Below are 26036 nucleotides of genomic sequence, written 5' to 3'. Positions count from 1 at the left end.
GATCAGTCTGAATCTAAGCCTCACTCTTTCCTTATTTGATCCTATATGCCAAACTATTTCACTGTTGCTATACCAGTTCATTATTCTTCATTATTTTACAATAAAAATCTCTCAGTGCTGCATAGGGCAGAATCACTTGCCTTTCCTGAACCATGCAGGAAATGCTGAGCTTTCAGGGCACAGCCTTATCACCAGGCAAGCATGTAGAAATGATCTCAGTAAATCAGTGAGCAAGAATAACATTTAGGAGATAAACACATCTATGACATTTACAGTAGCAGGAAAATCAGCATCAGATCATGAGAAGACTTATAGGGAAGTCTGCTTTATGCATTTTACAAGTCAAGTGGCTGTGAAGCTGCATGAGACGATTCCTAGAAGTAACACCAGCTAAAGAGACTGACATGTAATCCTGATGATCACCAGACCAAAGACAAAAAGGACAAAATAAAATTAAATCACTGTATGTAAAAGTACAAAGATTAAATAACTGCAGTATCTTTTTAAATCCCATTAACGTTTGCTGTGTTTATCTCTGACATAAGTTACTTGTGTCACAAAGTATTGGGTGAGTGGAGTTGTTATCAGCAGCTGTACACGGTCTGGTCAAAGTGCATACTGCTGATCTGCGGGGAAGCAACGAATCTACATCCATTCATATTAACTTTGGAAATAACTCTACTAAGGTAAAATACAACATTTTATGGAACTTTGCAGCATAAAAGTTGTTTTTGGTTAGGGTTAGGTCTTGTTTTACGGTGTTACTAGGCTGGACTGCTAATAGTTTAACTTTTCAGCAGGTTAAAAAAAATCTAGCGTGTAAGTTTGCCCGTGAGCGTGTTCATAAGTGAGTCATTTGATCAGGCTCCTGCACGCCTTCCAATGTTTCAAGCCTCTTTCTTCCCTAAAGGAAGTTTAAGAGTACATGCTTATGTGCTGGTCATCAATGAAATCTGTTGTCTGTCATAAAGTCATCTATTTAAAATTTTATGATCTTGGATAAAGCCACTTTTTTCGTTTCAAAGGCCATACGCTATACTATTCATTACAGTCGTGACCTTTACTAAATGAGAGTCCGCATTAAAATGTTATTGATAGCTGAAAAATGATGGTTTGGCCTCCAGGTTGCAAGAATGACTCGAGAAAAAACTCAGCTGAAAGAGTTTTTACAGTCAATAAGTGTTCTGCAGTGGGTGCTAAGCTTTCTCCTCTTGGGTAAGAAGTTGCCATACTATCCTTTTTAATGATTTCCTAACAAACATCAGTGTATTAATTGCATTATTAATTAACTCATAAAATAAATCTCTTGCTCCTTCCCAACTCCAATGCTGGTCGACATGGCATGAAAAATATCCATCTCCAGGAGTGGCTTGTATCATACTGATGGTGTATCTTATGTTTACCTCTCTGTGGCCGTTGTCTGCTCTCTACTTTGTATGGTTGGTGATGGACTGGCATAAACCTGAAAGAGGTACAGAAATTCAAGTATGCATGAAAATAGCACAATCGTGTCCAAGTCTGTGTTATGTAGAACTTCCAAACAGGTGTGCAAAACAATGAAGCAGCAAAATAATGACGATACAAAAAACAAAATATGCAGTTTATACAGTAATAAAAGGGCAACCTTTTAAAGTGTGCAACAGCACACTCAAAAATTATGATTTACAGTATATGCATGTATACTGGCTACATTAAATGGGTTTGCTGCTCATAAATAGCTTTATTTTAGTTTTACCATTGTTTTTATCACTCTTAGTATTTAGTATACAGTTTTTGCATACCAGTGATCACATCAGGATACTCTTTAGCTTTGCTAACATGCACTGTGAAACTGGGACACTCAGTGTTTCTTAGGTTTTCAATGTCTTCATCAGGGGGCAGAAGAACGATGTTTGTGAGAAAGTGGAAGGTATGGGAGCACATGAGAGACTACTTTCCTGTTAAAGTAAGTTTTGGGCAAATATCTTTAAATCTGTTTACATTTGCTTGCAACACACAGATGCTTACAGTGTACAGGACAGCTAATATTTTCAAAAATCTCAACAAACCCTATGAAATGTCCAACTGAATTCCATGTTGGGATGTTTTTGGGGTACGGAAAGATACATTTTTACTCCAGTGTACACTTGAAGCACTGGAAACCTAAAATCCTGTTATTAGTCTTTACAAAGAGCATATTATAGTTGAGGCCCTCACGCAGGGCACGCAGTCAAAAGCCTGCAAGAACAAGTGTCTAATCTTTGCCTCAGTCAGATGAGTGAAAATGGGCGTGGCTGTTTAACAGCAGCAACATCCGTGATCACCAACATTAACCCTCTTGTGTTAATATTCTTTCTTAGCTGGTCAAGACAGCAGAGCTGAATCCAAACAAAAACTACATCCTAGGTTCTCACCCACATGGCATCATGTGTACTGGAGCCTTTACCTGCTTCAGCACGGAGAGCTGTGGCTTTGCTGAGGCATTTCCCGGGGTGCGAGCCAGCCTGGCGATGCTGGCGGGCCTGTTCAGGATACCGTTCTTTAGGGAGTACATCATGAGCGCAGGTATTTATAGCATGTTTTAGCAAGAGGACTAAACTACTCCGTTTCTTAGTCCGAGAAGCATTTTGCATTAGGCCAAAACAGCAGTTTATTGATCATACTACAGTATACAGTTCATGTTCTGCAGAAAAAAGTGATTTTACTTTGTGGAATGCAAATGGAAGAAAGAATACCTACATGTTACTGATGCAAACTGAATTTGAAAGCCTGTTGACAGTGTAGACCTGCATGTTACAGCTTAACAAAAAAGTCCCTGTTATGTTCCGGACCTGAACTACTGATGTTCTTACTCTGTCTGATAAGGACTTTACCCAGTCAGCAAACCAAGCCTGGTCCACCTCCTTTCAAAAAGCGGCAAAGGGAATGCAGTGGTAATTGTGATAGGGGGCGCTGCTGAGTCTCTGGCATCCTCTCCCGGACTCAACACAGTGGTCATGAAGGAAAGAAAGGGATTTGTCAGACTGGCCCTTGAGTTGGGGTGAGAATTACACACTAAGAAAGAAAATATATAAATATGTAAAACACTGAAACCTGAACTCTGACCTTCCACAGTGTTGATCTGGTGCCTGTTTATTCATTCGGGGAGAATGAGCTCTACCAGCAGGTGATTTTTGCAGAGGGTAGTTTGTGTCGCAGGTTACAGGACTTGTTTAAAAAAATCATGGGCTTTGCACCGTGTCTCTTTGTCGGTGAGCGCTTTGTTCTCATGCCCTACAGGACTCCAATCACGACTGTTGGTGGGTATTTTATTATTCTTTAAATAGCCAATACCACTTTTATATACTGAGCCCATTTTATTCTCACACTGTACTCTTTTCAGTGGGAAGTCCAATCTCAGTGCCAAAACGTGTCACGCCCACAGACGAGGAAGTCGACCATTATCACAGACTTTACATGGAGGCCCTTTCCAAATTATTCCACGAACACAAGGTCAGCTGCGGACTTTCAAAAAATCACGAGCTTCGGATAATTTAGATATTTTGACATAAACTGTTTGCACCAAATACGACTTGGAGTCACTATGGATCTGATGTGATGAACCTATATTAACATTGAAGGTTTCCTGTGATCATCAGTCTATAAAAATGTGCCTGTATTTAAAACTGCTCATCACATGTTTTAAATAATTATGATGTGAAGCCTTTATGTGGCACCGCTGTATTCGCATTGTAGTGAAAACACTGGAAGATTATTAGTTTAATCATGTTTGGCAATAATTTTAACAACATATTGAAAAAATATTTCTCACGTGTTTCTGAAAGCTGTACATATTTGGAATGATTCAATTATTATCTCATAACATGACATACTTTTCCTTTTTTGTTTGCATTATTAAAACAATCCCACTAGTTTTCATGAACAAAAGAAAAAAATCTTACTGGATATTGTGTTGTTTTGATGTGCTGTGTATTATTTAAGATCCACAAAAACATTATGATGCACTTTGTCACAGATTGCTTCTTTTCATATCAGATCGACTTCACGAGTAATTTAATACTTATTACTGTAATTTGATCACAACTTTATTAATGAATCTGTTTACAGCAGTTCTGGTTGCACAATAATTACAAAACAAGCCTTTTAAGAAAAGAAATAATCTCATTACTCCAAAAAGCAGGGAGAACACAATACTGGTAAAGAGCAAAAGATGTGAACCTTCTAAAAGAAGTCCATATCATCTGGTGCATCCAGGTCGCGGTACTCAATGATGTTGCGTGGGTCACCTCGTGACATTCTGCAATGGATGGCAATGCAAACAGAAAAACAGTAGAAACAATCTTTTAAAGGGAGTTTCAAACTTCCACATTAGCAGAAAAAAGAAAATGTTTGTAGCAAAATAAAGACACGTACAGCGGTCTCACCTGATGTTGCGCGGCTTACCCAGGTAGTCACCTTGTCCGCGGAAGTTGTCATAGTTGCCTCTGCCTCCACCATATTGGTTGGGTGGATAAGGAGGCCCACCAGCTTCAGAAAATGATTTTAATTTGAAAAAAGAAAAAGTGTTGCAGCTTGACTGGAAAGCACATTCTCATTTTTAGTATAAAAAGGTAAATTCAGAACATACCACCGTAGCCCATCAGAGGAGGACGAGGCTGTGCAAAGCCCATTGGACCCTGAGGACCTTGGGGAGGAAACGGCATACTGGGACTGAGCAAACCTGCAGGATGAAACAGGCTCAGTGTATCTTTTTCTTACTATTCTGTTGATCTCTGTTGAAGAATATCTGTAGTTCTGGGTTTACTAGACAAAAATCTCAAACTGACCTTGGCTTGGGCCTGGAAGAGGAGGAAGTTTCATTTCTGGCAGTGATGGCCTCTTGGCATCCATGAGGAAATTGTTGAAGAAACTAAACTCCTTTTTCACTTCTTCAATTTTATCCCCATGTTTGTTCAGGATGTGCTTCCGTACAAACTCTGGACCCTTGAATTAGATTTGAAATAAAAGAATTAAAAAATATATATATACAGAAATAATTCTTGATTATTATTATTTTTAAATTACAACAGAACTTGTAACAAAAACTACTGGTATATCTCCTTTGTGTTTAATAAAAGGGATTGACTGTGGGCATGCCGTACAGTCCTGAATACTATTCATTCCAAGTGCCAACCTTAAATTTCTTTCCACTTAGAGGGCAGAGCCATTTATCTTTTCCCAGTTCTTGTGTGTTGGCAGACACAAACTTCTCCACTTCTTCTTCAGGGTCCTTGCGGCCCATCTTCACCCCCTCTTCTTCAGACAAGACTTCTTTTAAACTAAACAAGGGGGCCAACTTCTCCTCCATCATTTTCTCCCACTGTTGCACTGTTGAATGAGGTGATGTCATCTTATCAAATTCTGAATCAACACTAAAACTTTAAAATCTCCACTTAAACTTTTTTTTTTGCAATCTGCATTGCCTACATTTGACATTTAGGTACTGTTTATAAAAGGTGGCAAAATAGTCTAAGCACAGCAAATGTTTAACTAGCAAACACAACAGTTAAAATTCACGTCAACTTCAGGATGTTGGAAGATTCATTTTCACTACAGCTGAGTCAACATTTACTTTTTCATCCCAGAGGTCTCTTTTGTGTCACGTAACATGAAAAGGGAAGAACGCTGACCTTCTCCGTGTGTGATGCGGTTGGGAGGAATGGGACCACGTACATGAATCATGCCGCATCGGTTGGGCATTTCATCCTCACTGGGGTATTCACAGGTGTTGTAGTAGTCAACTGAGTGCACAACACGGAGGTACAAGACCAAACGATCCAAAACCTGAAACAACACATGGCAAAATTGACAGGCCTAGCACACTGAAGATACAAATGGAGAAACCCACTTTTAAAAGAGAAGATCAGATGGATATTATATCTTAAACTGTTCTACGTGTGGTAAAGTAATGACCTTGACAAGTTTGTCATCCCTCTCAACAGTCATCTCTGCAGGGTTTCCTTCCTTGATGCCCTCCTCAGAATCCATTCCACTCCCGGAGCCCAGAAGCTCCTCCTCCTCAGCACTCACCTCCTCTATCAGGTAATCGGTAATATTTTTCAGGATGGGGTTCTGCGCTGGCAACTGTGGAAATAACAAAACCCCACAAATGATGATGATGGTCGAATAACTTGAGAAAAATTGGTTAAATTGCATGAGTACAGGTACTATACCTCACTGCTCTGCCCTTCTTCCTGGGACTTGTTGCTCCAAAGTTCCCCTTTCTCATCCAAGGCATGAATGAGCTTGGCAGCCAGCTTGATGTCATTGCGGAGAATCTGCTTGTGCTGAGTAATGCCATTAACATTACGCACCCTCCGAGCCAGGTCCCTGTTCACCCCCGGTGCCAGTTCACAGTCTCGCAGCTGTGAAGGGTAAAAACAGACTGGTAAAGGCCTCAGCTGAAATTTGAATGATCTCTGCATCTCTAAAGCCACCTGCAACACAAAGTTATAGCAGTGCCAACACTTATGCCTGGTGCACTTACCCGAATGTTCTGAAGGTTCCAACAGACTTCTTTGATGTTGACGCTACGGTCAAAAGTCACCCAGCAACGTCTGAAAAACCTGAAACGGTGCAGGTTTCATGTCAAAGTAATGAGTGACTACACTAATCCAACCATTTACACTTTAGTGTAGCAAATAATGCCAAGTTTTCATTTTTCCTACCTGCGCTCTGGATGGGGATCAGACAAGCAAACACGCAGAAACCCAGGGTAACGTCGACACAGCTGAGAAGAAAAAGAAACCACGCTCAGTTTAAACCAGGACACGTATCTGTTTAGTGCACTTAAAGATCTGGATCTGATAGGTACGCTTCTTTTATACAACTCACAGCAATTATCTCAGCCTTGGAGATGGTGGGAGCGATGCTTCTCATGAACAGAGAGCAAGTCCTGTGGAGAGGCCGTGGTCTAGGAGAGTCATCTTTGGGCTTTTTCTCTTCCTTCTTGTCCTCCTCGGAGTTCTCCTTAGGTTTCTCCTCTGGATCATTAGACAGGAAAGGGAGATTTATTTGATGAGTGCTAAATTACAGAAAGATACATATTATACTCCTGAAAATGTATAACAAGACACTACAGGCATGATTTCTCACCTTCACCTTCCTCTTCCTCCTCATCCTTGTCTTCCTCTTCCTTTTTCACTGGTTTGTCAGAGCAGTTAGAGTTGGAGTCTGAATCGGAGTCCGAGTCACTCTCTGAGGCGCTGGCTTCATCATCGCTGTCCCCGCTGCGCTTCCTCTTTCTTCTTGGCTAAACAATCAAATTGAACAATCAGGCCAGTTCAATTTATTTCTTTCTCTTGGTAAGAACTAATTCAGCATCAGAAGGAACACTTACCTTCTTAGGTTCAGGAATTTCTTTTGCTGGTTCTTTCTCTGCCTCCTCTTTCACATTCTCTCCTTCTGCTGTGGCAGCTTTCTCTGTGCTGGCTGAGTCACTACCCTCCTGTGGCACAGTTCATTGTCATCCACAGAGCCTCGTGAAATGTCTACCGCCTGTCTAACAGAGCACACATACCTTCTCATTTCTGTCTTTCTCCACTGGTTTGCAGTCACTACCCAAAGCTTTGAGGTCTTCTCTCTTGGGAACTTCAGTGCCCCTGGAAATAGATGCTGACTTCTCTCTGTCTTCTTCCTCTTCAGATGGCAGATCCAAGATGCGAAGATCATGGTCTGTCCCCCCTTCCATTTTTATCACAGCTGAAATGCAGAAAGGACGTTATGGTTCAGCCATAGAAGTACTCTTCTAAGTACCGTCCATGCAATTAGGTCAGATCAGTTTTGCTTTTATTGTAAAAGCAGACTTAATTGTAGATACAAATGAAAACTCCACAGGTCAACAATGCTCTTTAAGTTGTTTGAGACCTCACCTGCATCCAGAACTTTGATGATGGCTGGGGTCTGTTCAATGTCCAGGGAGACATTATCAAACCAGCCATTCTCCATTAGGAAAATGAACACATTCAGACGGTTGTGCAGAGCCCTCTGGGCCTCTGCCTTAAGTCGTCTGGCCTCGTCAGGGTGGTACTTGGATCGGAACCTGTGTCCAGAGTTGGGCGTCCACAACAGATTGGGGAGAGAATGATGGGGGTTGGGATGAGCAGGAAGCAAAAGTTAGAAAACAAATAAATATTACAAGCCTACGTTACATCTGTGTATTTTACACTTTTTTTTTTAGTTTCTTCTAATCACATTTTTAACAGAACATTTATTCTGAATAGGGTTTTTTATGTTAAACAACTCCAATTCAATAAGCAATCTAGCATATGACAAAACTTTAATTTGTCTTCAGTATATCCTAGTTATTATAACTTTCTGTAATTCCATGTTTTGACTGTGGTCTTCATAGCCAATTACTCCACAATGTTAGAAGATTTGAGATTAACTCACCAAAAAAGAAAGAAAAAAAAGGCAGGAAAAAAAACAACAGAGATGATCAAATTAAACATTTACATATTCAAAATGTCACATTCAAAATGTTAGCATTAAGTGGACTACAGTTACCTTTTGTTCTGCCAGTTTAATAACAAATAAATACAGAGAGCGGGGTCTCTTCTGTGAAAGTGCGCTCCACTTCACCCCAATGGTGTGTCTGTATGCACACAAATTCGGTTTTGGGATTTGATCCGAATATAAAAAGAAAATTGTGTCGAAAAAGGATAAAACAAGAAAAAAAAAATTTCCGTGTGCGGACGACTACATGGCTGTCTATCTAAAATCCCTGTTACTGTGTGTCTAAGAGCAACTGCATTGTGCGCAGTGCATGCCCTGTCTGTCTAAGACCGATTCTTGCGGATGAGCTCCACTTTTTCTCATCTTGAAAAAAATCGTCGTCAACGTAGTAGTCGAAATGAAGGGAAGAAAAATGGGTTATGACAAAACAGAATCATTTTGCATGATACCTGTGAAACAAGTGTCAAAGCATTAACAGACAGCACACAATTATGAATCTTGTGTTACTCCAAATAAGATAATCAACCCAAGGAACACAGACGTTTCGGTCAAGGCACCAAATGATGACTTTAAACAATTCAGTTACACGAGACTGATAATAAACAATTAACACACATTACTTCCTAGATTTTTTTCTATACCCAATGTCTGACTAGTGACAATATTTGTATTCCTGCCTAAGGAACTATGGATATTTATGAATAAAAAAATTATAACAAATATAAACTAATGTTAAAATTGGGTTGATTTTCTTATTTTGTCAACAAGTACTGTAGCAACAGTCATTAGTTATAAATTAACTGTGTGTACCTGGTCCTCATACTGGGTGAAACTGTCATACCAAACGCCTTTCCACTCCTTTTGATTTGTGTGCATTAACAGCACCAGAGTTTAACAAGAACAAAAAGGAGATGGCATATACATGCACCTTGTTTTAATGTACCAATTTCATTAGCCATCAATTACAAATAAAAACATCATCTGAATTTTTGAATAGAAGTCTAAGATAAACCCACCAAAAGGACCAGGCTCAGCCTATTATATTTTCCTTTAAATAGCAATTAAACCTAAAATGATGAAAAGGCCAATAAAGAAATAAAGAGCCAATTACATTTGGAGAAAACAACAAAAAATAACAGCTTAAGTAATGTTAATGGATCTGTCAATGCAATAATTATATTATGACTATAATAAAGAAATTATATTCTTGATAAGGGCTTATGTAGTAAAGGCATCTAAGATCGTACCACTCTTCATCTTTATGAGCCAAAAAGAAGTCCTGCATCTGCTGTCGCCGGAAGTCGATTTTGTACTCATTGTAGCGTTTGACGGCCTCAGTCTCATCCACAGAATCGTCTAAGGACAGCAGAAACTCCTTAAAGCTCTTCATTATTGGAGGAGGAGGACCTAAGTCCAAGTCGTGGATGTTACCAAGCCTAATGAAAGAAAGATATGTTGGATGGAGCTTTGACTAGCCAAGAAGCTAGTTGGCAAAAAGACATATCTGAGGTAACAACATTAAAAATATATTTTTTAATGTTATGTTAAAGATATGTAAAGTAACATTTAACTTCAAAACTGAACTTAAATTAATTACCTGGCCTGAATGGGGATGCCTTGATGAGGCTGCATGAGGTGCATGTCGGGATGGCCCCAATGTTGTGGTGGTCCATAGCTGGGCCCTCCTCCACCACCATAACCCAAGTCATACCCACCACGGTAGGGGTCTCCACCATGGTCATCCCTGCCAGGAACGGATAAGGGGCTTTAAGTAAAATAAAAGATGGTTACAGAGATTGTGCAATAGTAACATTGCAAATCCTACCAGTCTCTTCTCATGCGTTTCTGCTGGGGACTCATGTCGTGTCTGGGTGGGGTAAATCTCTCCCTTCGACCTCTATCATAATCCCTGTACTCTCCACGACTTCGCCGCTCCCTGCCTCTATCCCACTCCCTGGGCCAATGATCATAATCAGAGGAAGGAGAGAAAACATGAGGAAAGAAAAAAAGGTAAGAAACACACAAGTCTATCTTTAATATCCACTTTACTCAGTGTAAGAGCAGCAAAGAGCAGTTATTAGCATTTAGCTGTTCATCTGAATATGATTTGGCTGTATCAGGTTTCACTGAATCTGGCTTGTGCCCAATAGCATCTCTCTTTCTAACCTGTCATTCCAGTCATCTCTGCGCAGGTCCTCTCTCTCTCTTGAACGGTCATAGTCACTTCTCTCCCGTCTGAATTTGTCCCTTCTCCTGCGATCATGGTCATCATCACTGTCTCCCATCTGCATGAAGAAAGAAAATCCAGATTGCGTGTAGTATCCATTGATTATTATTAAGATGGCTACAAGCAGAATCGTTTTAAGGAAGGCTTTACTTTTTATATTAAGACCTGATAAGTGCAAAGCCAGAGTTTATGATTTACATCTCCCAAGAAGAAACTGCTCTGATGTAACACAACTCAAAACACATGTGCATCTTCCTTTTAAGTTACAAGTCAGTAAACCATGTCAGCAAAATGCCCCCCATGAAGATTGTTCTCGTTGAATATTGTTCTCATTATAAGCCAGGGAAACTGTTCCCTTTATTTTGTCTTCAGTATGTGGGGTTGCCACATGGAGACCGGGACGGTACTTATAACAAGTGACTATTAATATTTGACCTTCTAATTCAAAAGGATTTTGGTGACAGCAGTCATTCAAACAAGGGGGACAAGGAAATGCAGATAGTCTGTCACAGACGACGTGCGTAACTTGCCGTAAAGTGATTCCTTTGTCTTGCATAATAGCGATCATTGATATAATCAGACTGGGATTTACAAAATTTACAAAAAGAAAAAAAAAAAACAGATCAAAAGTAGTAGCTATCCGGAAATACAGGTTTGAGTCTTTCAGTCGAAACAAAACCTGTAAATTCGTGTTTCAGGGCGAGTTAGGACCCTCGATAATGCAGCCATGTATCGTTAGCCACTACGCTAGCTGTGTGAGTTAGCTGAAAATAAAATGAAATAAATAAAATTAAATGAAATAAACTGAATTACGGTCTCATTCTACAGACCTGTCTTATTCTAAATAACAGGCCAACTGATATAACTGAGGAAAAGTCAATAAATTACGATAATACCTTCACAATTACTCGTTTGTATGGTGATCTCGTTCGTCTCCCTCTTTCTCCGTAGCCTTCGCGTCTTCTTGTTCGTCGCTTGGAAATTGGTGAACTAAACATGGAATTAGCGCCACCACCTGGTTTGGAGTGTAAGCCACAATTTATCACCTCCGCCTAGGTAGCGTTTACGTGCGTGTCATTCTTTTTGGTTGTAAACGCAACAACTCGAAAAGTTTTTGAATGACTTTTATACTGGGGTCACGTGACCAAACCATTCAAATTTGGCTTACATCCTCCAAGGTCTTCAAGGTCAAATGAATGATTTATTGGTCAAAAATGAACAAAAATCCTTATAACTTAGAAACTATGATTATTAAAAGTGCAGTGTGTGTTGTCAACATATAGAAAGATTTAAAATATCAAGTCACATTTGACCTCTGACCTTATCTTCAAGGTCAATAGATTGATCTGAAGGTCAACGTGATAATAATGCTATATAGAGCTATTTAAAACTATGTTTCTTACTGCTATTCTTTCTACTGACCACATATAGGCATAAAGGGAATGATATATGGGGATTCTAAATATTACATTACTTTGGATTTTTTTTAAGGTCAAATAAAGTTAAACATTCATAAAATGTCTTTTATGCCTCATTTGTTTGTACTGGTAACATTTAGGAAATGCTACTGGTATGTGAGGATTTTAAACATCACATTATAGTTTGCATCCAAATATGTCACATTTTATATTTGAGCTCACTATTACGTTCCGTATCTGTCTTTCTTTTAAGTTGACCCTAAAATGTGTTATATCTTTAAAGAAAGTAATGTCAAAAGCTATTTAATGAGTTCAAGTTATTCATTTCCAGTTATTTACCTATTATTATACCTATTAACTATTACCTTTCCTAGATCATTTTTATGACCAGAGAGTGAGCTGACTTGGCGGAGGTTTGCACCCCAGAATGCTTAGTTTTCCATCTTTCACACCGTTTGTGGTTTTTGCCGTTTAGAAAATCTTCTGTTTTGATAGTATGTTTACACATAATTTAAAGGGAAAGATTATTTCAGCCCACACCAGCCATGGTTTTCATAGACCCAAACCTACAACACATATACACGAGGAATAATCAAGAAAGGGAGATAAAAGTGAAAACCCAATACTGCAAATGCATTGGAAAATATGGATAATAAATGGAACGTAGGTCTTAAACATGCAAATTTATCCCCTCACCCTTTTCAGATCAGAATTTTCATTCTCATTCTCTACGTATAACACACAAGTTATAACACATCAGTACTTCTTCAATATTTTTTATAGTTTTCCCTCTGTATTCACTTCAGTTCAATTCAATTTAATGGATAGCGTGAGAGATATAGGGGAGAAAGACCGAACAAAAGAGTGGAAGAGAGCCAGAGATGAACAATAACAGCGAGTGAAAAGAAGTGAGTGAGGAAGAAACGCTCGGTGCATTACAGGAAGCCCCCAGCAGCCTAGACCTATTGCAGCATACTAAAGGGAGGATTCATGTCCACCTGATCCAGCCCTTTTCCTTTTATCAAAAAGGAAAGTTTTAAACCTAATCTTAAAAGTAGAGAAATTGTCTTTGAAACCATGAAACCTGAAGGCAATGCCCCTGCTTTAGTGGTCTTCTATCACCTTTCAGGTCTCTTTGGTGTTGCTGAGCTGACCAGAACTTCATCACAATTCACCAGAATGTTGACTTTGCAAAACAAGCTTTTGCTGTGTCTCCACCTGCACCAACCTCTTGAAAAGCTACCAAATGCCAAACACTTGGAAACAAGTGTTTATATTTAATCTGCCAAATTTGCCATGACGTAATAAGGGAACAGGTCCAACTTGGCCATAAAACTGCTTTTAGATAATTGTCCACTTGCCTTTGAGCTCTGGAAACAAGAGACTGTGTATGTAGAAAACAACTGGATACTATTAGAAGAAATAAATTAAATCCAATACATTTTGCTGGATTCGCTGTCTTTAGGGTTCTATAACTCTTATCCAAGATGAGTCCATTGTATACAAGACATAATGTATGACTGTAAAATTGCTGTGGGATTACCTTATGTTCTATTGAACACTTATCAATACCATGGTCCTTGAAGTGTTTCTATCATTTAAATTTAATTGTTGAATCATATATCATCTACATTATTAATGAGCTTATTCCAGACATAAGCCGTACCCTGCCTTTCAGTTTTATGGTTACTCATTAAGACTTGATTCATTAAGGCTTTATGCATACGATGAATTCAAGACATTTAATCCTTGTTAATTTCAGTATTTCATGTCCCTTTAATGATGTTAAACCTTTCGAAAGATAGAAAAAGATTCCTTTAATCCTGAATTTATAATCTCTCACAGGTTTGATCTGTGTGTGATCTCTGTGACAGCACTGATCCCAGCGTTCCCACAGAGCGCCGTCACTTTACATACATGATAGCCATGCATAGGTTAGCCACCGGATGGATAATGTTCGGGACTAAAGGCAAGTCTGTCTCTTTAAGTTTGTTTCCACATGAGGCGAGAATTTATTCATTTCAGACAGCGCATCGTCACATTTAGAGTTCTCCTCTAAACCAGAAGAACCTTTACAAGACTCTTCGTCGGCAAAAAAAAAAAAAAGCTTGGATTTGCTGCAAAGAATCTCGAAAACTCTTAAAAACTCTGAACTTTCTCTGGAAAAGATGCCATCAAGCTGCTCTTTGCTGAGATCATCTTTCCTGTTAGTCTTAACTTTAATTATGCTTCTGGATTCCAGAAAGATCTCCCAGGACGACAATGAGGTAAAGTACATTTTCTTGTGACTTTATTTGCTGACTTTCATCACAGAAATAAAAACCAGAGGTAATTTATTGACTGTACCAAGAGAACTTACACCCTAGTGTGATATGCATTTACTTTAATTTTCATTTCAGCAGAATTATTCCTTGGGCGAGTTTTAACTTCCTTCTAAAAGAATTTAATCTGATATTATCTTACAAATTATGTTGATATGAAACAAACAAAGTGGTTTAAGGTTCAAATGTTTTTTGAAATTATCAAAAAATGCAAACAGCTTTTTTTTTCTTTCTTTCTTTCTTTCTTTTTTTTTTTTTTTTTTTTTACCTCAGATGAAAGTAAGTTATTAGATCTGGTTCTGATTATATCCTAGATGCCCTGCACTCCATCCATAAGCAGCTTTAATTAATTCTTTAATTGATAATATTATTATCAGTGTATTGTCAGGCAATGCTCTTTTATTATCCTAACAATAATCATAATAATATTGTAGAAATAAAAGAGAAAATAACAGTTTTTACTATTCACATGTTCACAGGCTTTTCTGGGGCGTCCTTATCACTTGCACATCATCTCCACTCCTCTGGAAGCCAATGCTGGTCCTGGAGAAGATACCCCTACCTTCCCACAAGTGGAAGCCACGTTTCTCATGGACTATAAAATGCAGGCTACTCGAGTGTGGCCACGTGTTATCCTGGACTACATGAGGCACCAGTTAAGGTTCAAAGGACGAACAAAGGAAAGCACAAAGAAAGGATATATTTGGAGGTTCACTGTCTAGTGAAAGTAAAACGCAATAGTGTGAGATCTAATAAACTACTTCTTAAATGTCATCGTTTTCTGTAAGTTTTTTTCTACATCTGTTCTATAGCATCTCTGATCTGTTGTTAAAACTAGCCGCATAAAACTGAAATTCGTCAGGCATTTCAGGCAATTTTATTTGAGGCAGTGTTTAGTCGAACCAGAATCATCTTTCCCAGTTGGAGCATAGACTTACAGCCATCATTTGTTGGATAATGACAAACCTGTTTTATAGCCAGGTGAGGCCTGTTCCTTGTTATTTCATGACAAACAAAACATACATAATATTTTAAATTGCTTCAAAGTGTTGAACTTGTATTTTAGCATTTTTTTTAGCATTATTTCCATAGTTTTGAACAAAGACATCACAATATGTAACCAAGAAACAAAACAAAACAAAAAAATCTAAAGGAGATGAAATTCTAGTGAAATAATATAAATAAAATAATAGTAAAAAAAATCATTTTGTTAGATTAAACGAGGATGATAGAAAGACAGAATTATGAGAAAGGAAGAAAGAAAGAGCTAATGAGCCACGGCTAACCACAACATCTGTCAAACATGATGGAGGCAGTGTTATGGCATGAGGTGCCAGAGGGACTATATAAATTGTGTGTGCTGATGATGGGACTGGTGATAGAAGGAGCAGGATGGACTGTAAACTGTTCAGAGCTGTACCCTCTTCCCAGATTTAGCGAAATGCTGCAAAACTGATCAGACGATGCTACGCAGTGCAAATGGATAACAACACAAAGCAAACCACAAAAACAACAGTTTGCTAAAATGGGATATTCGTCAAAGGCCACATCAGTCACCCGACCTAAAGCCAATACAGCATGCTTATGCTTAACATTATGTTGCGTTGTCCAATTACGTTTGAGCCTCTGAAAACAGGGGACTGTGGGTGTTAATGAAGTAGTTTTGCAAAACCTGCAAAAAGTCTGCGCATTAATCACATCTTAACTGTTTAATCTGAAATGCATCGGGGTAGTTTTCAGTGTAATTATGCAAAAAACCCATGGAAGTAACGTCAGTTAAGGTTCTACTCCTCTCCATGCTCCAGTCAAAGAGCGCCTTTAAGAAATCAGCAGATGCATCTTCAGATGTAATTTGCACCAAGAAATGTCAGCTCTGCTGCTCTCTTGACTAAAGTTGCATCAGCTGACCATGAGCACAGACTCTGCAAGAGGACAAAAATGAGTAACTTTGGGAAAACATGGAGGAAAGGAAGCTGATTAATATTTCTTATATAGGAAAAAATATGTTTAATAATGCTGGGGGGGGGGGGGGGGTTTCACTTAAATTCAACTTGGATCATTAATAAAACATTATTTTTAATGATTAACTTTAAAAACAAACAAACAGTGAGGTGGGGGTATATTTTTCCCCTTCTGGAGGACTAGAAGGAGACTGAGAACCAGAAGAGTAACTAAAGAAAACGTCAGATGAGAACAGCTCAGCTGATAAAAGCATGGTTTAAATATTATTATAATACATTACTGACCTTACTATATTGCAAATATTTATAAAAGAAAGCAGGTGTTTTAATAACAAAGTAACAAAGTCAAAAGTTTTCAAGTGGCTTTATTAATAAAATTATCACGTCAATAACCATTTGTAAGGAAGATCTACTTAAGTGTTCTCATTTAAACGAACAGTAACACAGTCCTACTTTAATATCATTAACCCTTCCACAAACAAGATCTTTATTGCAGCTTTTCACGGATAGTGTTTCAACATCTGAAAGATTCCCAATCCTGCTTTACACATGGAAATTACACTTGACACCATACATTTATTATTTAAGTCTGAAAACCTAGGCACAGTCTAAAAAACAAAGAACAAAGAATGAAAAAACGAGTGGGCATTATGATGTTTGTGTGTTTTGGTGAACAGTCTCTAAAACTGAGACATAAAGAGCAAAAAAAGAAAAAGAAAGAAAAAAAAAGTACAGTACAAAAGATAGTTTAAGTATTTTGTAAAAAGGAGGAGTTTCTATATTTTACAATACAGACTATTGCAAACAAGTCCCAAAGAGACCTTAGAAGTGTTGAGTCTTTTAGTCAGTAATGAAGGAATGTATTGATATGACAGCCCTATTCATTCAGAAACAGATTTAAAAGGTTTCCAGCTGTACGTCTCTTTGAAAAACATCAAGGGCAAAGACCTCACCAAGGTCATCTCAGAAAGTGGAAAATCAAACCACAGCTGCTCGGCTTTCAGGTGCAAATCAAGCATGACTATGCGAGCTTACGTTATCATTACAGGAGCCAAACATGTGGAAAGCATTTTATTTTTAATTATTAAAAAAAAAAAAAAAAAAAAAAAAAAAAAAAAAAAAAAAAAACACACACACCGATGGATGTTCACACTGATGAATAAAATGCAAGCTTTCCAAACAGCAGTCTTAAAGACAGCTCGATAAGAGCAGTGTGGGTGGAGAATCAATCAATCAATCAATTTTGTTCAATTTCCAGACATTTAACACAGACATGTAGATGCAGGCCAGTATAAGGCAATGCTCTGCTTTTCCTAAAACCACTGCCTGTGTCCCAGTTTCTCACATTATTGTTCTACAATTCTTTCTTTTCTATTTTGTTGTATAAAAAATAAAAACAAAAAAATGAAAGAAGAAAAAACGTAATTACATACATTTAAACAGATTCGAGGAAAAACGCTAAAACACTTTACAAGACCACAACCCCATTACCTTATTCTTATCGCCACCGACAATTTATTGGAGTGTAAACCTGAGTTTGATCAACAAACTGTATAAAGCTAAAAAATAGTTTCCTTAAACTGTCCACAACCGCAGAGTATTAACAATGTAAAAGCAGCAGTAACGTTACATATCTCCTATATTTTACTGTGACTTAATTCACTATTAACTTCTCATATTTCAGAAAACTTGGATGCAGAGTTAAAATGTGTGAAAACAGAACTAGGGGTATTACAATATAAAAAGAAGACCAATATTACCCCATTATCCTTGTTAGAAAAAAAATAAAGAGGAATTATTAATTTTAAGACAACATAAATCCTTCATACTCTACTAATCCTAAACAGAACCTTGCACAAGGTAAGATCCCATCCCATTTTTGCACAACTTTGGCCACGAAGACTTCATCTACGGCCTAAAAGGGATCGATCGGTAAGTGATCTGGACATTTTGTACTGCACTAGTAATCCAGTTACAGCGGACATCATGCTTGAAAGCTAATGGACTACAGTAAATGTGTGGATTTCAGTGGTTTATACTCAACATTGCACTTGGTAAAACTGACCAACCGCAGGTTCTGCATTTGTTATGACACTTGGAAGAACTCCACTGGTTATTGGGTGACAGATTTTTAACAATCAGCACTAAATCAGTGAACTAACTGTCAAGCTAGCCACAAATCCGAAAACAATTAATTTTTTTTCCCCCCAATAACAATACGTATGAGGATAGAAACTTTTTTGTCCTTCTGGTCAAACTAAATAATCTCATTGTAGCTAATTTCTGGCCATCAGATCTCCTCTCAGTCCCTACCAATGAGCTGAGCTGTGTCATCATCAGAGTGGTGCCTGCCCTCTCCTGTGTCATCACTTTCTGAGTCTGTGTCCTCCACCGGTGAGTAGTAACCTTCATAACCTAGGATGGGTGAGTTGCAGTGTGCAGGGGAGGTGAGGCACTGGGCGGTAGTTGTGGTGGTGGTGGCTGAGTAGGCCCCTGGGCTTCCTGTGGGTGACCCCGGGTTGGAGGGTCGAAGCAGAGGAGTGCGCTCCGAGTCTGCGTCACCCTCTGGTCCTTCTTCCTCTCCACGTCCTCCAGTTTCTGTCTCAGACTCAGACTCGGACTGCTCAGGGTTGTTGCGGGTAACGCGCTGTTTGCACACTGGACACGTCTTCTTGGTCTGTGTGAGCCACGGGTCTACACATTTGCAGTGATAGGCTGAAAATCAAAAACAGTTTGAGGAAACTTATGAAAAACCTACCAGAGGATGATGACTAAAATACTAAACAAGAGTTTTTAAAAGATAAAAAAAATCATATTTTAGAAAATAGGATGGGATTAGATGATTGAGCACTTAAAAAAAAAAAAAGTTCAGTGCCTCATCAACACAGAATATCAGATATTTACCATGTGAACAAGGCAAAACGCGCAACTTGTCCCCTTCTTCATACTCATCCAGACATATTGCACACACATCATAGTCATCCCCTGAAAGAGACTAAATGTTACCAGCTCACATCATTAGACATAAACAGGCATGTAACTCTCAACGCGTGTAAAAGTCTTCCCAAATGATTAAAAAAAATAAAACGCAGACTTCAAATTTACCATTGCTTCTTAATATTTAAAAAATAATTTATTATAATAACAGCAAAAATGGTTACCTTTACTGAACTTGTGTATTGGAATGCGTTTCAGCTGTTCCTTGGACAAACGATTTTTCCTCAGCCTTTTTCTGTATTGTACACATCGTATAATCTGAAACATGGAAAAAAGCTCAGTTTTATCGATGGAAAAAAGATTTACAGTGACGTCTCAACACTTCCCTTAACCCTCATGGCCTGCCTCCCTAAGAAATAACAAATAAATAAATGGGGGAAAACTGTTTAATGCTCATGTACTCATTATTACAAAAAGGGTCGTTTCTCTCCTCTGATGTGTTTGTGGCAGGCTCTATTCATGTGTGCTCTTCTTCATCTGCCCCTCACTTTGCCACACATTAAGCTAAGCTGAGCAGAGAGGCGAGACCGATAAAGTGAAGGTGACATTACGCAAGTGGAAAATAACCAGATTCATTTCTGTAAGTTTAATAAAAGCTGCCTAATAGACATCACTGGGTTTGTTCTTTGTGTTCATGTTTGACAACTATCATTAGATACTAAGAAGCTGGATTAGAATAAAGACACAGAGATATGTTGAGTTACAGTTAGGTCACTCTTTTATAACACAAAAAGCCTCTACTACCTCTGGTCCACTTTCATCATGTGTTACTGTATAAACAACCCAGAAAAGATCAATTCATACTTACGAAAATAGCAGACATCACAAGAATGATCATGCACACTACTCCGGTGAAGGGAATAAGGTAGTAGGAAAGTGGAAAAGGAAACTCTGGCTTGAGAATCACATACGCCCTGCAAGTCAAGAAAAGAAAAAAGTAGAAATATGTTTGTTTCCGCAAACCTAATACATATAAACAGATCTGCCTACAGGTTATACATTTCCATATGTAAATTCTGTAGGCAAAGTTTCTGTACTGGAAACCTTCTGGTTTCCCTTTGCAATCTAAGGTCTGTGGACCAACAGTGTTTGAGGTTGCAGAGCAAAAGAGCGAAAAACTTTGCAGAAATTCAATCTCAAAAGCATTTCACAATCACAGATGCAATTTGATTAACAGAATGCTCTTTCTTATTTACCTGCATTAGTCACGTGACATGATAACAGATAATGATATAAGCTCGCTACAGTGGAAAGTCTGAAAACTGGCCTTTGCCTGAGAAGCTAAATCAGCAGCCAAGCCAAATGGTTTCCAGATTGGTACAAATCTAATGCTGACAATTAAAAGTTGGTTTAATCTACAGCTTATGTTTAATATTACTGGTATTGTTCTTCCTTACCCCTGTTCCGGAATTATGTAATTCCTAAGAATGTGTGAGGCATAGTAGCTGGTGAATACAGAGGGAATATTAATCTGCTCTGCAATAGTTTCTGAAAAAGAAAAAAAAATACAAGACAACAAGAATCAGACAGACACAGTAGGACAGTACAATAGCAAATATTTATATTTGTAATATTTGTTTTCCCATGTTTATAATAGCACAAATAATTACCATTGCTGTAGTTCATATTGAGCAGAATTTCTGAATAAATGTTGTGAACGATTGCGGCATCATATCCAGCTTGCTGTGCATTTAAAACCTGAAACAAGTTCCTTACATTAGAGCAGTGTGCTTCTCAGACAACAAATATTCAGTGTTAAACTCTGCTTACCTTTATATCAAAGTTGCAGTCATAACGTTTGATGAGAACAACAAATTTGGTAGTTGTGGCATTAAAAGATGGGGGCAGTGGTGGGGGAGGGTCTATTGTTGTGCAAGCATTAGCTGGATGAGAGGCAACCAAAACTCCCTAAGATACAAAGAAAAAAAGATGCATCATTATAAAAGAAATCGACCTGCATTTTACCATCTGTACTCCTCCTTTAACACTCAGTTCTCACCATTATTCCATCCTTTGGAAGTGCAGATCCAAACAAAGCAATGCGGTCCTCAAATATATTGGTAATATTGCTATAATGCTGTAAATACAATATACAAACACTATGAGAACAGGCAAAAGTTTCATAAGAGTCTGAGGCTCATCTTTCCAAACAAAGGTTACCAAATTATATGATTTAAAACTCCAATTCTACTTACAGCATATATATCGGCATCTGTGGGCAAGGGGAACAGTATGCTGCAGAAAACCAGTATAAGCACACTCAGTCGAGTTCCCATGCACCGACAGCCAAGCTGCACCATCCTTGGTTACTTACAGTTGAACTAATCTATAAAAAGAAGAAGTCATGTTGAACTAGAGATTTATGCTTCAGCAGGAAATCTACACCATAGCTACATTGTAACCACAATCCCTTCTGAAACCCAACAAAGTAACATACCCCATCATCTGACGGGCACCTCCCTACAAATATAACTGCACGTTGGGTGTGCACAGCCTGCAGCTATTGTGATTGGCCTGTTCAGTACTGATGATTCCTCCTGTGCATTTCTGGCTACCTTTTCAACAGTTTTTATTTTAATTGATCAGTCAGAGAATAACAATCATGATCTAGATATGAGGACAAGTAGCTACAGCATTAATATAAGGACTGTGGCTCCCCACACCCTCTAGCAGATCATTACATGAAGGAACCTTTTAAATACAAGCGCGCTCATGCTCACAGGTGTACACACGGGTGCTCACACACACACAAACTACACCTTTTTTGGCTCCTACCTCAAAGCACACTGTGCGCTGTCGATCTTACGTGCTGCACAATAATGTTTAGTATTTACTGTGATATTCCCATAGATCATCGTGATGTTGTTTATTATGTTGCTCTTTTTTTACCTTCTGCTTGTTTTCTCTTTTTTCTTTCTCAACAGGTGATTGATATATGTATTTTTTGTCTGCTTATTTTGTTTGTTTTTTGCCCTTTATCGCCGTCCCTCTTCCCCGCTGTTTTTCTTTCCCTCATTTTTTCTCCCCTTTCTTTTCCCCAGTCAGGTCCGTCCCGTATTTAGCAAGTGAAAATAAAATAAACAATAATAGGTGAATCAAATAGACCAATACGGCAAGGCTGGGATGGTCCATTTGGTAAAGTAAATCCGTTGGGCATCTTTCTTCGCCTTTAGACAATAATTCTGATGGCAAAAGAGCAAAACGGGACAGGCAAAAAAAAAAAAAAAAAAAAAAAAAAAAAAAAAAAAAAAGACTCTCAAATGTCAGCAAATTCCACGAGGGAGATTGCTGACATTGTTGGAATGGACGTGACAGAATGAGCAAAGTGGAAAAACTAGAGGAGCAAATATTTTTGCCCTGGAAAAAAAACAAAAAGAAAAAAATACTGACCAGAACAAAGAATGGAGAAAGAGGAGGGGAAAAAGGTTTCTACTGGATGGCACCGCACATAAAATGTGATAATTAACACATGACGCACCACGCACAAGCATAAAAGCTGCCAGCCATTCATGTAGGTTACGTCGCAGGCTCTGCAAAGATTCACCACAGAAGTCTATGTGATGCCTTATTATACAAATTCAAATAGTTCAATCTAAGTAAATCTGTAACCTGATTCATCAACAAAGAATGAAGTAACCCACCATCACGCATTTACACGAACTACATTGTTATGGAGTAGCAAGACAAGTACTTTTGGAGGTTATTGCAATGTTGTCCTCCTTTGACTTATTTTAACCCAAGCTAATTGGCATTTTCACAAGCAAAGGAGCATGTTTACATAAAACACTTAAGTCCACTGACTGTTTGCAGTTTCCAGAGGTTTGCTTTGTTGACACTCCACTTTTTATCACTTTAACACAGATAAGTAATCTAACCAGTTGTTTGGAAGCTTTGTGATTTACCACTCACATGTGAATCAGAAGAACCACGGATCTGAAGTAGAATACATCTACATATTCTCCACATATCCCCCACAAATAAACACCCTTTTACATGGAAAAGTATGAATACGCACAGTATACATTCAAGGCCCTTATACAGGTACAGATGAAAACAAGCCAGTTGACTCAAAGTGTACCCAACAATGCGGAATCTGAATGCACGTACATGTATACGCATACCTTCAAGAAAAAGGGATTTTAAACGACAACACGCTCGCTAGGTGAGGTAAAACAAGTGAGATTCTTTTTAGCAAGATAGTTACATTCCCCAAAGGCCACATATGGTTTGTGTCACTAGTTAGCCATTTAGCCCATATAGAATAGAATAGAATAGAATGATCCTTTAATTGTCCCACAAGGGGACATTTGGGTGAAACAGCAGCAGGAAAGACACGTATACAAAACAAAGAGTACACAAGACACAGAACAGAAACATACACAATTTTTACATATTTACATCAATTATACGGTCTCCTGTCTTTCTAACAAAACAGGAATGTAGCAACTTTTTGTCGCTTTTGCTGTTTACAGGAAGTTGACCTGGTATCTTTGCAAGGCTCTGTCGCAACAATAAAACTCACATGACTTAACTATGCAGTTAGGTCAAAGGTCAAAGTAGACTGACTAGCTGAAATGCGATTAGCATGCAGTTAAGGTCAGTTTCTCCTTAACTCTGACCAAAGCACAAGTAACATTATCTCATGTGTTTATAGTGTGGGAAGGACATACCTCAGTATCCCGCTAATAAGTGCAGTGGGAGGTTTGTGACCTCGCCTGAGATTCTCACATATAACCGTGGTTTTTTTTTATATATAACACTTATTTTACTTTTATACTCCCCAATTATCTCTAAACAGTTAATATTTCCACGACAAAACGACAAACACAGCGAGGATTAACTAAACGTTAGTTGCCGTCTGGCTAATATTAGCTGACGTTAGATAACAGCTACGATGTCTTCGTAACAGATACTCGTATATCTATTGTTCAGCCCATTCACAACGTTTTATAGAGAACTAACAAAACAAAACCCGATGATACGTCGAATAAAGACAACATACACTGCTACCAAGTTGTGTTACCTTACAGCCGCTGGGTTTGTTTGTTATTGCTTCTTCTTCGGTGTCTTCCTCGCTCGTCGTCTTTCTTCTTATTTAGGTTCTGTTGGTGGTTGGCAGACAAGCGTTCAGCTGCTGTACCGCCACCTATCGGACTGGAGTGTGAAACAGTAGACGGGAGTTTTGCAAGCTCTATTGAGTGTTTAAAACCTTTGGTTACAGTAAAATTAAAACAAAAATCAATTTCAAGTACAAATATAAGGTTTCAACATAGAACGATTGTATGAAATTAAATTCCTGAGTGTGATAATAAATGAAAAAAGTTGCTGGAAGTCAGAATCAGCTTTATTGGCCAAATATAGTAATCGGGCTATGTTTTTATCTTTGCTTTCAGTGTAAATAGAATAGAAAAACAGACATTACAGACAATAGCAAAATGTATAACATATTCATATGTGCGATGTGTAAAGTGTAAAGGTATTGGAATACATTATTAAATAAATAATGGATTGCTAACTAGCTGGTTAAGATATCAATAGTATACACGGATCTCACAGTAATGATATTCAAAACAAAGTCTGTTTAAGCATTTCAGTCTTGCCTAAAGTGAGGCATGTGACACATCAAAAAACACTTTACATCCTTTACAATTCTTTGGTTTTACCTTGTTAAGTTACTGTGTGGAGAAAATACTCATCAAAGGTCATTACAATCACTGTATGTATTGAAAAAACAACAAAAAACAAAAACAAAACAAAGATCCATGCGAATTGTTAGTAATGTAAAGTTTTATAAACAAATCGATCCATTTTTTTAACAGTAAAATTCTTTAATCTTGCAGAATTCAAAACAGCATGAACGTAAGGAATAAATTGTTGCCAGAAACCATTCAGAAATTGTTCTAAGATAGAGATGAATGGCTACAACTTAAGGGGTACAACAAATTCTAAGATACAAAGAATTTGGACTATTAAAAGAACTTTTTCTATATCCACATGTGGCATAAAATCATGGAACAGTTTAATGTGGAACAGTTTAACAGTGGAATTAATGGTCAAACATTACTCAGTTTACAAACAAATATAAATAGATTATTATAGAGGGAGGAATGTAGAGGGCTGATAATCACACAGTGATTATTCAATGTACAAAATGCATTTTTTTGTCTTTGTTGGTGAAGTATATAATGTCTTATGTGTGTATTGTGTGTGTAGACTATATACAGTTATGTTGTACGAGGAAATAAGGTTTTAATTTATTCTGCTTAAAGAAGACTGCTTCATGTGGATAGTACTTCAGTGCTGCCCTCAAGTGGTAGGATCTCTGTAGTATCACATGCAGTGTTTTTGCTGTTGTCAGTCTGATGCCAGGACCTTATCTTCAATGGAAATCAGCTGTAGTACAAATAATAACTCTAGCAAAATAAATAAATAAAGCTTGCATATATACTAGGAAAATGGACCCACTCTCTTTTGTTTAAAGATGCATCTTTTCACCAGTAGTGTCAGGCTAGTCATAGGAGTATCAGAGCACAGCGGTATAAAAGAATGACAAAGAATCTACATTTGGATGAGCTTTTGGATAAAAATCAGCAGCTGTATTAAACGTGTCCATACACTGTTCAATGTTAAATTTCTTTCC

At 38.1% G+C, this 26036-nt stretch overlaps 3 protein-coding genes across 5 annotated transcripts; 1 reads left to right on the top strand and 2 right to left on the bottom strand.

The window, feature by feature from the left end:
- The first annotated feature begins 616 nt into the window (after positions 1-616).
- On the top strand, positions 617-3927 carry mogat3b (monoacylglycerol O-acyltransferase 3b). Its single transcript, XM_085175640.1, has 8 exons — positions 617-686; positions 1125-1215; positions 1364-1471; positions 1875-1945; positions 2340-2544; positions 2845-3019; positions 3094-3278; positions 3362-3927. Exons 2-8 carry the CDS (start codon positions 1134-1136, stop codon positions 3514-3516), a joined length of 981 nt encoding a protein of 326 aa, XP_085031766.1. The 5' UTR covers positions 617-686; positions 1125-1133; the 3' UTR covers positions 3517-3927.
- A 112-nt stretch (positions 3928-4039) lies between these two features.
- Positions 4040-11724, bottom strand: srrt (serrate RNA effector molecule homolog (Arabidopsis)). 3 transcript variants are annotated; one of them, XM_085175631.1, is made up of 20 exons: positions 11596-11724; positions 10639-10757; positions 10298-10426; positions 10070-10216; positions 9720-9908; positions 7890-8059; positions 7538-7719; positions 7358-7465; positions 7114-7270; positions 6853-7001; positions 6687-6748; positions 6506-6584; positions 6192-6383; positions 5932-6102; positions 5649-5802; positions 5153-5346; positions 4806-4962; positions 4607-4699; positions 4393-4506; positions 4040-4276 (listed from the first exon to the last, which is right to left on the bottom strand). In XM_085175631.1, exons 1-19 carry the CDS (start codon positions 11695-11697, stop codon positions 4400-4402), a joined length of 2661 nt encoding a protein of 886 aa, XP_085031757.1. In that variant the 5' UTR covers positions 11698-11724; the 3' UTR covers positions 4040-4276; positions 4393-4399. The 3 variants fall into 3 exon arrangements, with proteins under 3 accessions (XP_085031757.1, XP_085031755.1, XP_085031756.1); XM_085175629.1 differs by having other exon boundaries at positions 4404-4506; XM_085175630.1 differs by having other exon boundaries at positions 4404-4506; positions 11602-11712.
- A 6883-nt stretch (positions 11725-18607) lies between these two features.
- On the bottom strand, positions 18608-24495 carry rnf167 (ring finger protein 167). Its single transcript, XM_085175310.1, has 10 exons — positions 24420-24495; positions 21592-21722; positions 21396-21473; positions 21167-21304; positions 21007-21094; positions 20794-20884; positions 20205-20310; positions 19561-19654; positions 19304-19384; positions 18608-19114 (listed from the first exon to the last, which is right to left on the bottom strand). Exons 2-10 carry the CDS (start codon positions 21694-21696, stop codon positions 18702-18704), a joined length of 1194 nt encoding a protein of 397 aa, XP_085031436.1. The 5' UTR covers positions 21697-21722; positions 24420-24495; the 3' UTR covers positions 18608-18701.
- Positions 24496-26036: the final 1541 nt, after the last annotated feature.

Source organism: Neolamprologus multifasciatus, chromosome 10 (assembly GCF_963576455.1).
Source record: "Neolamprologus multifasciatus chromosome 10, fNeoMul1.2, whole genome shotgun sequence".
NCBI classification, from domain to species: Eukaryota; Metazoa; Chordata; class Actinopteri; order Cichliformes; family Cichlidae; genus Neolamprologus; species Neolamprologus multifasciatus.
This window is presented reverse-complemented; position numbering and strand designations above follow the sequence as displayed.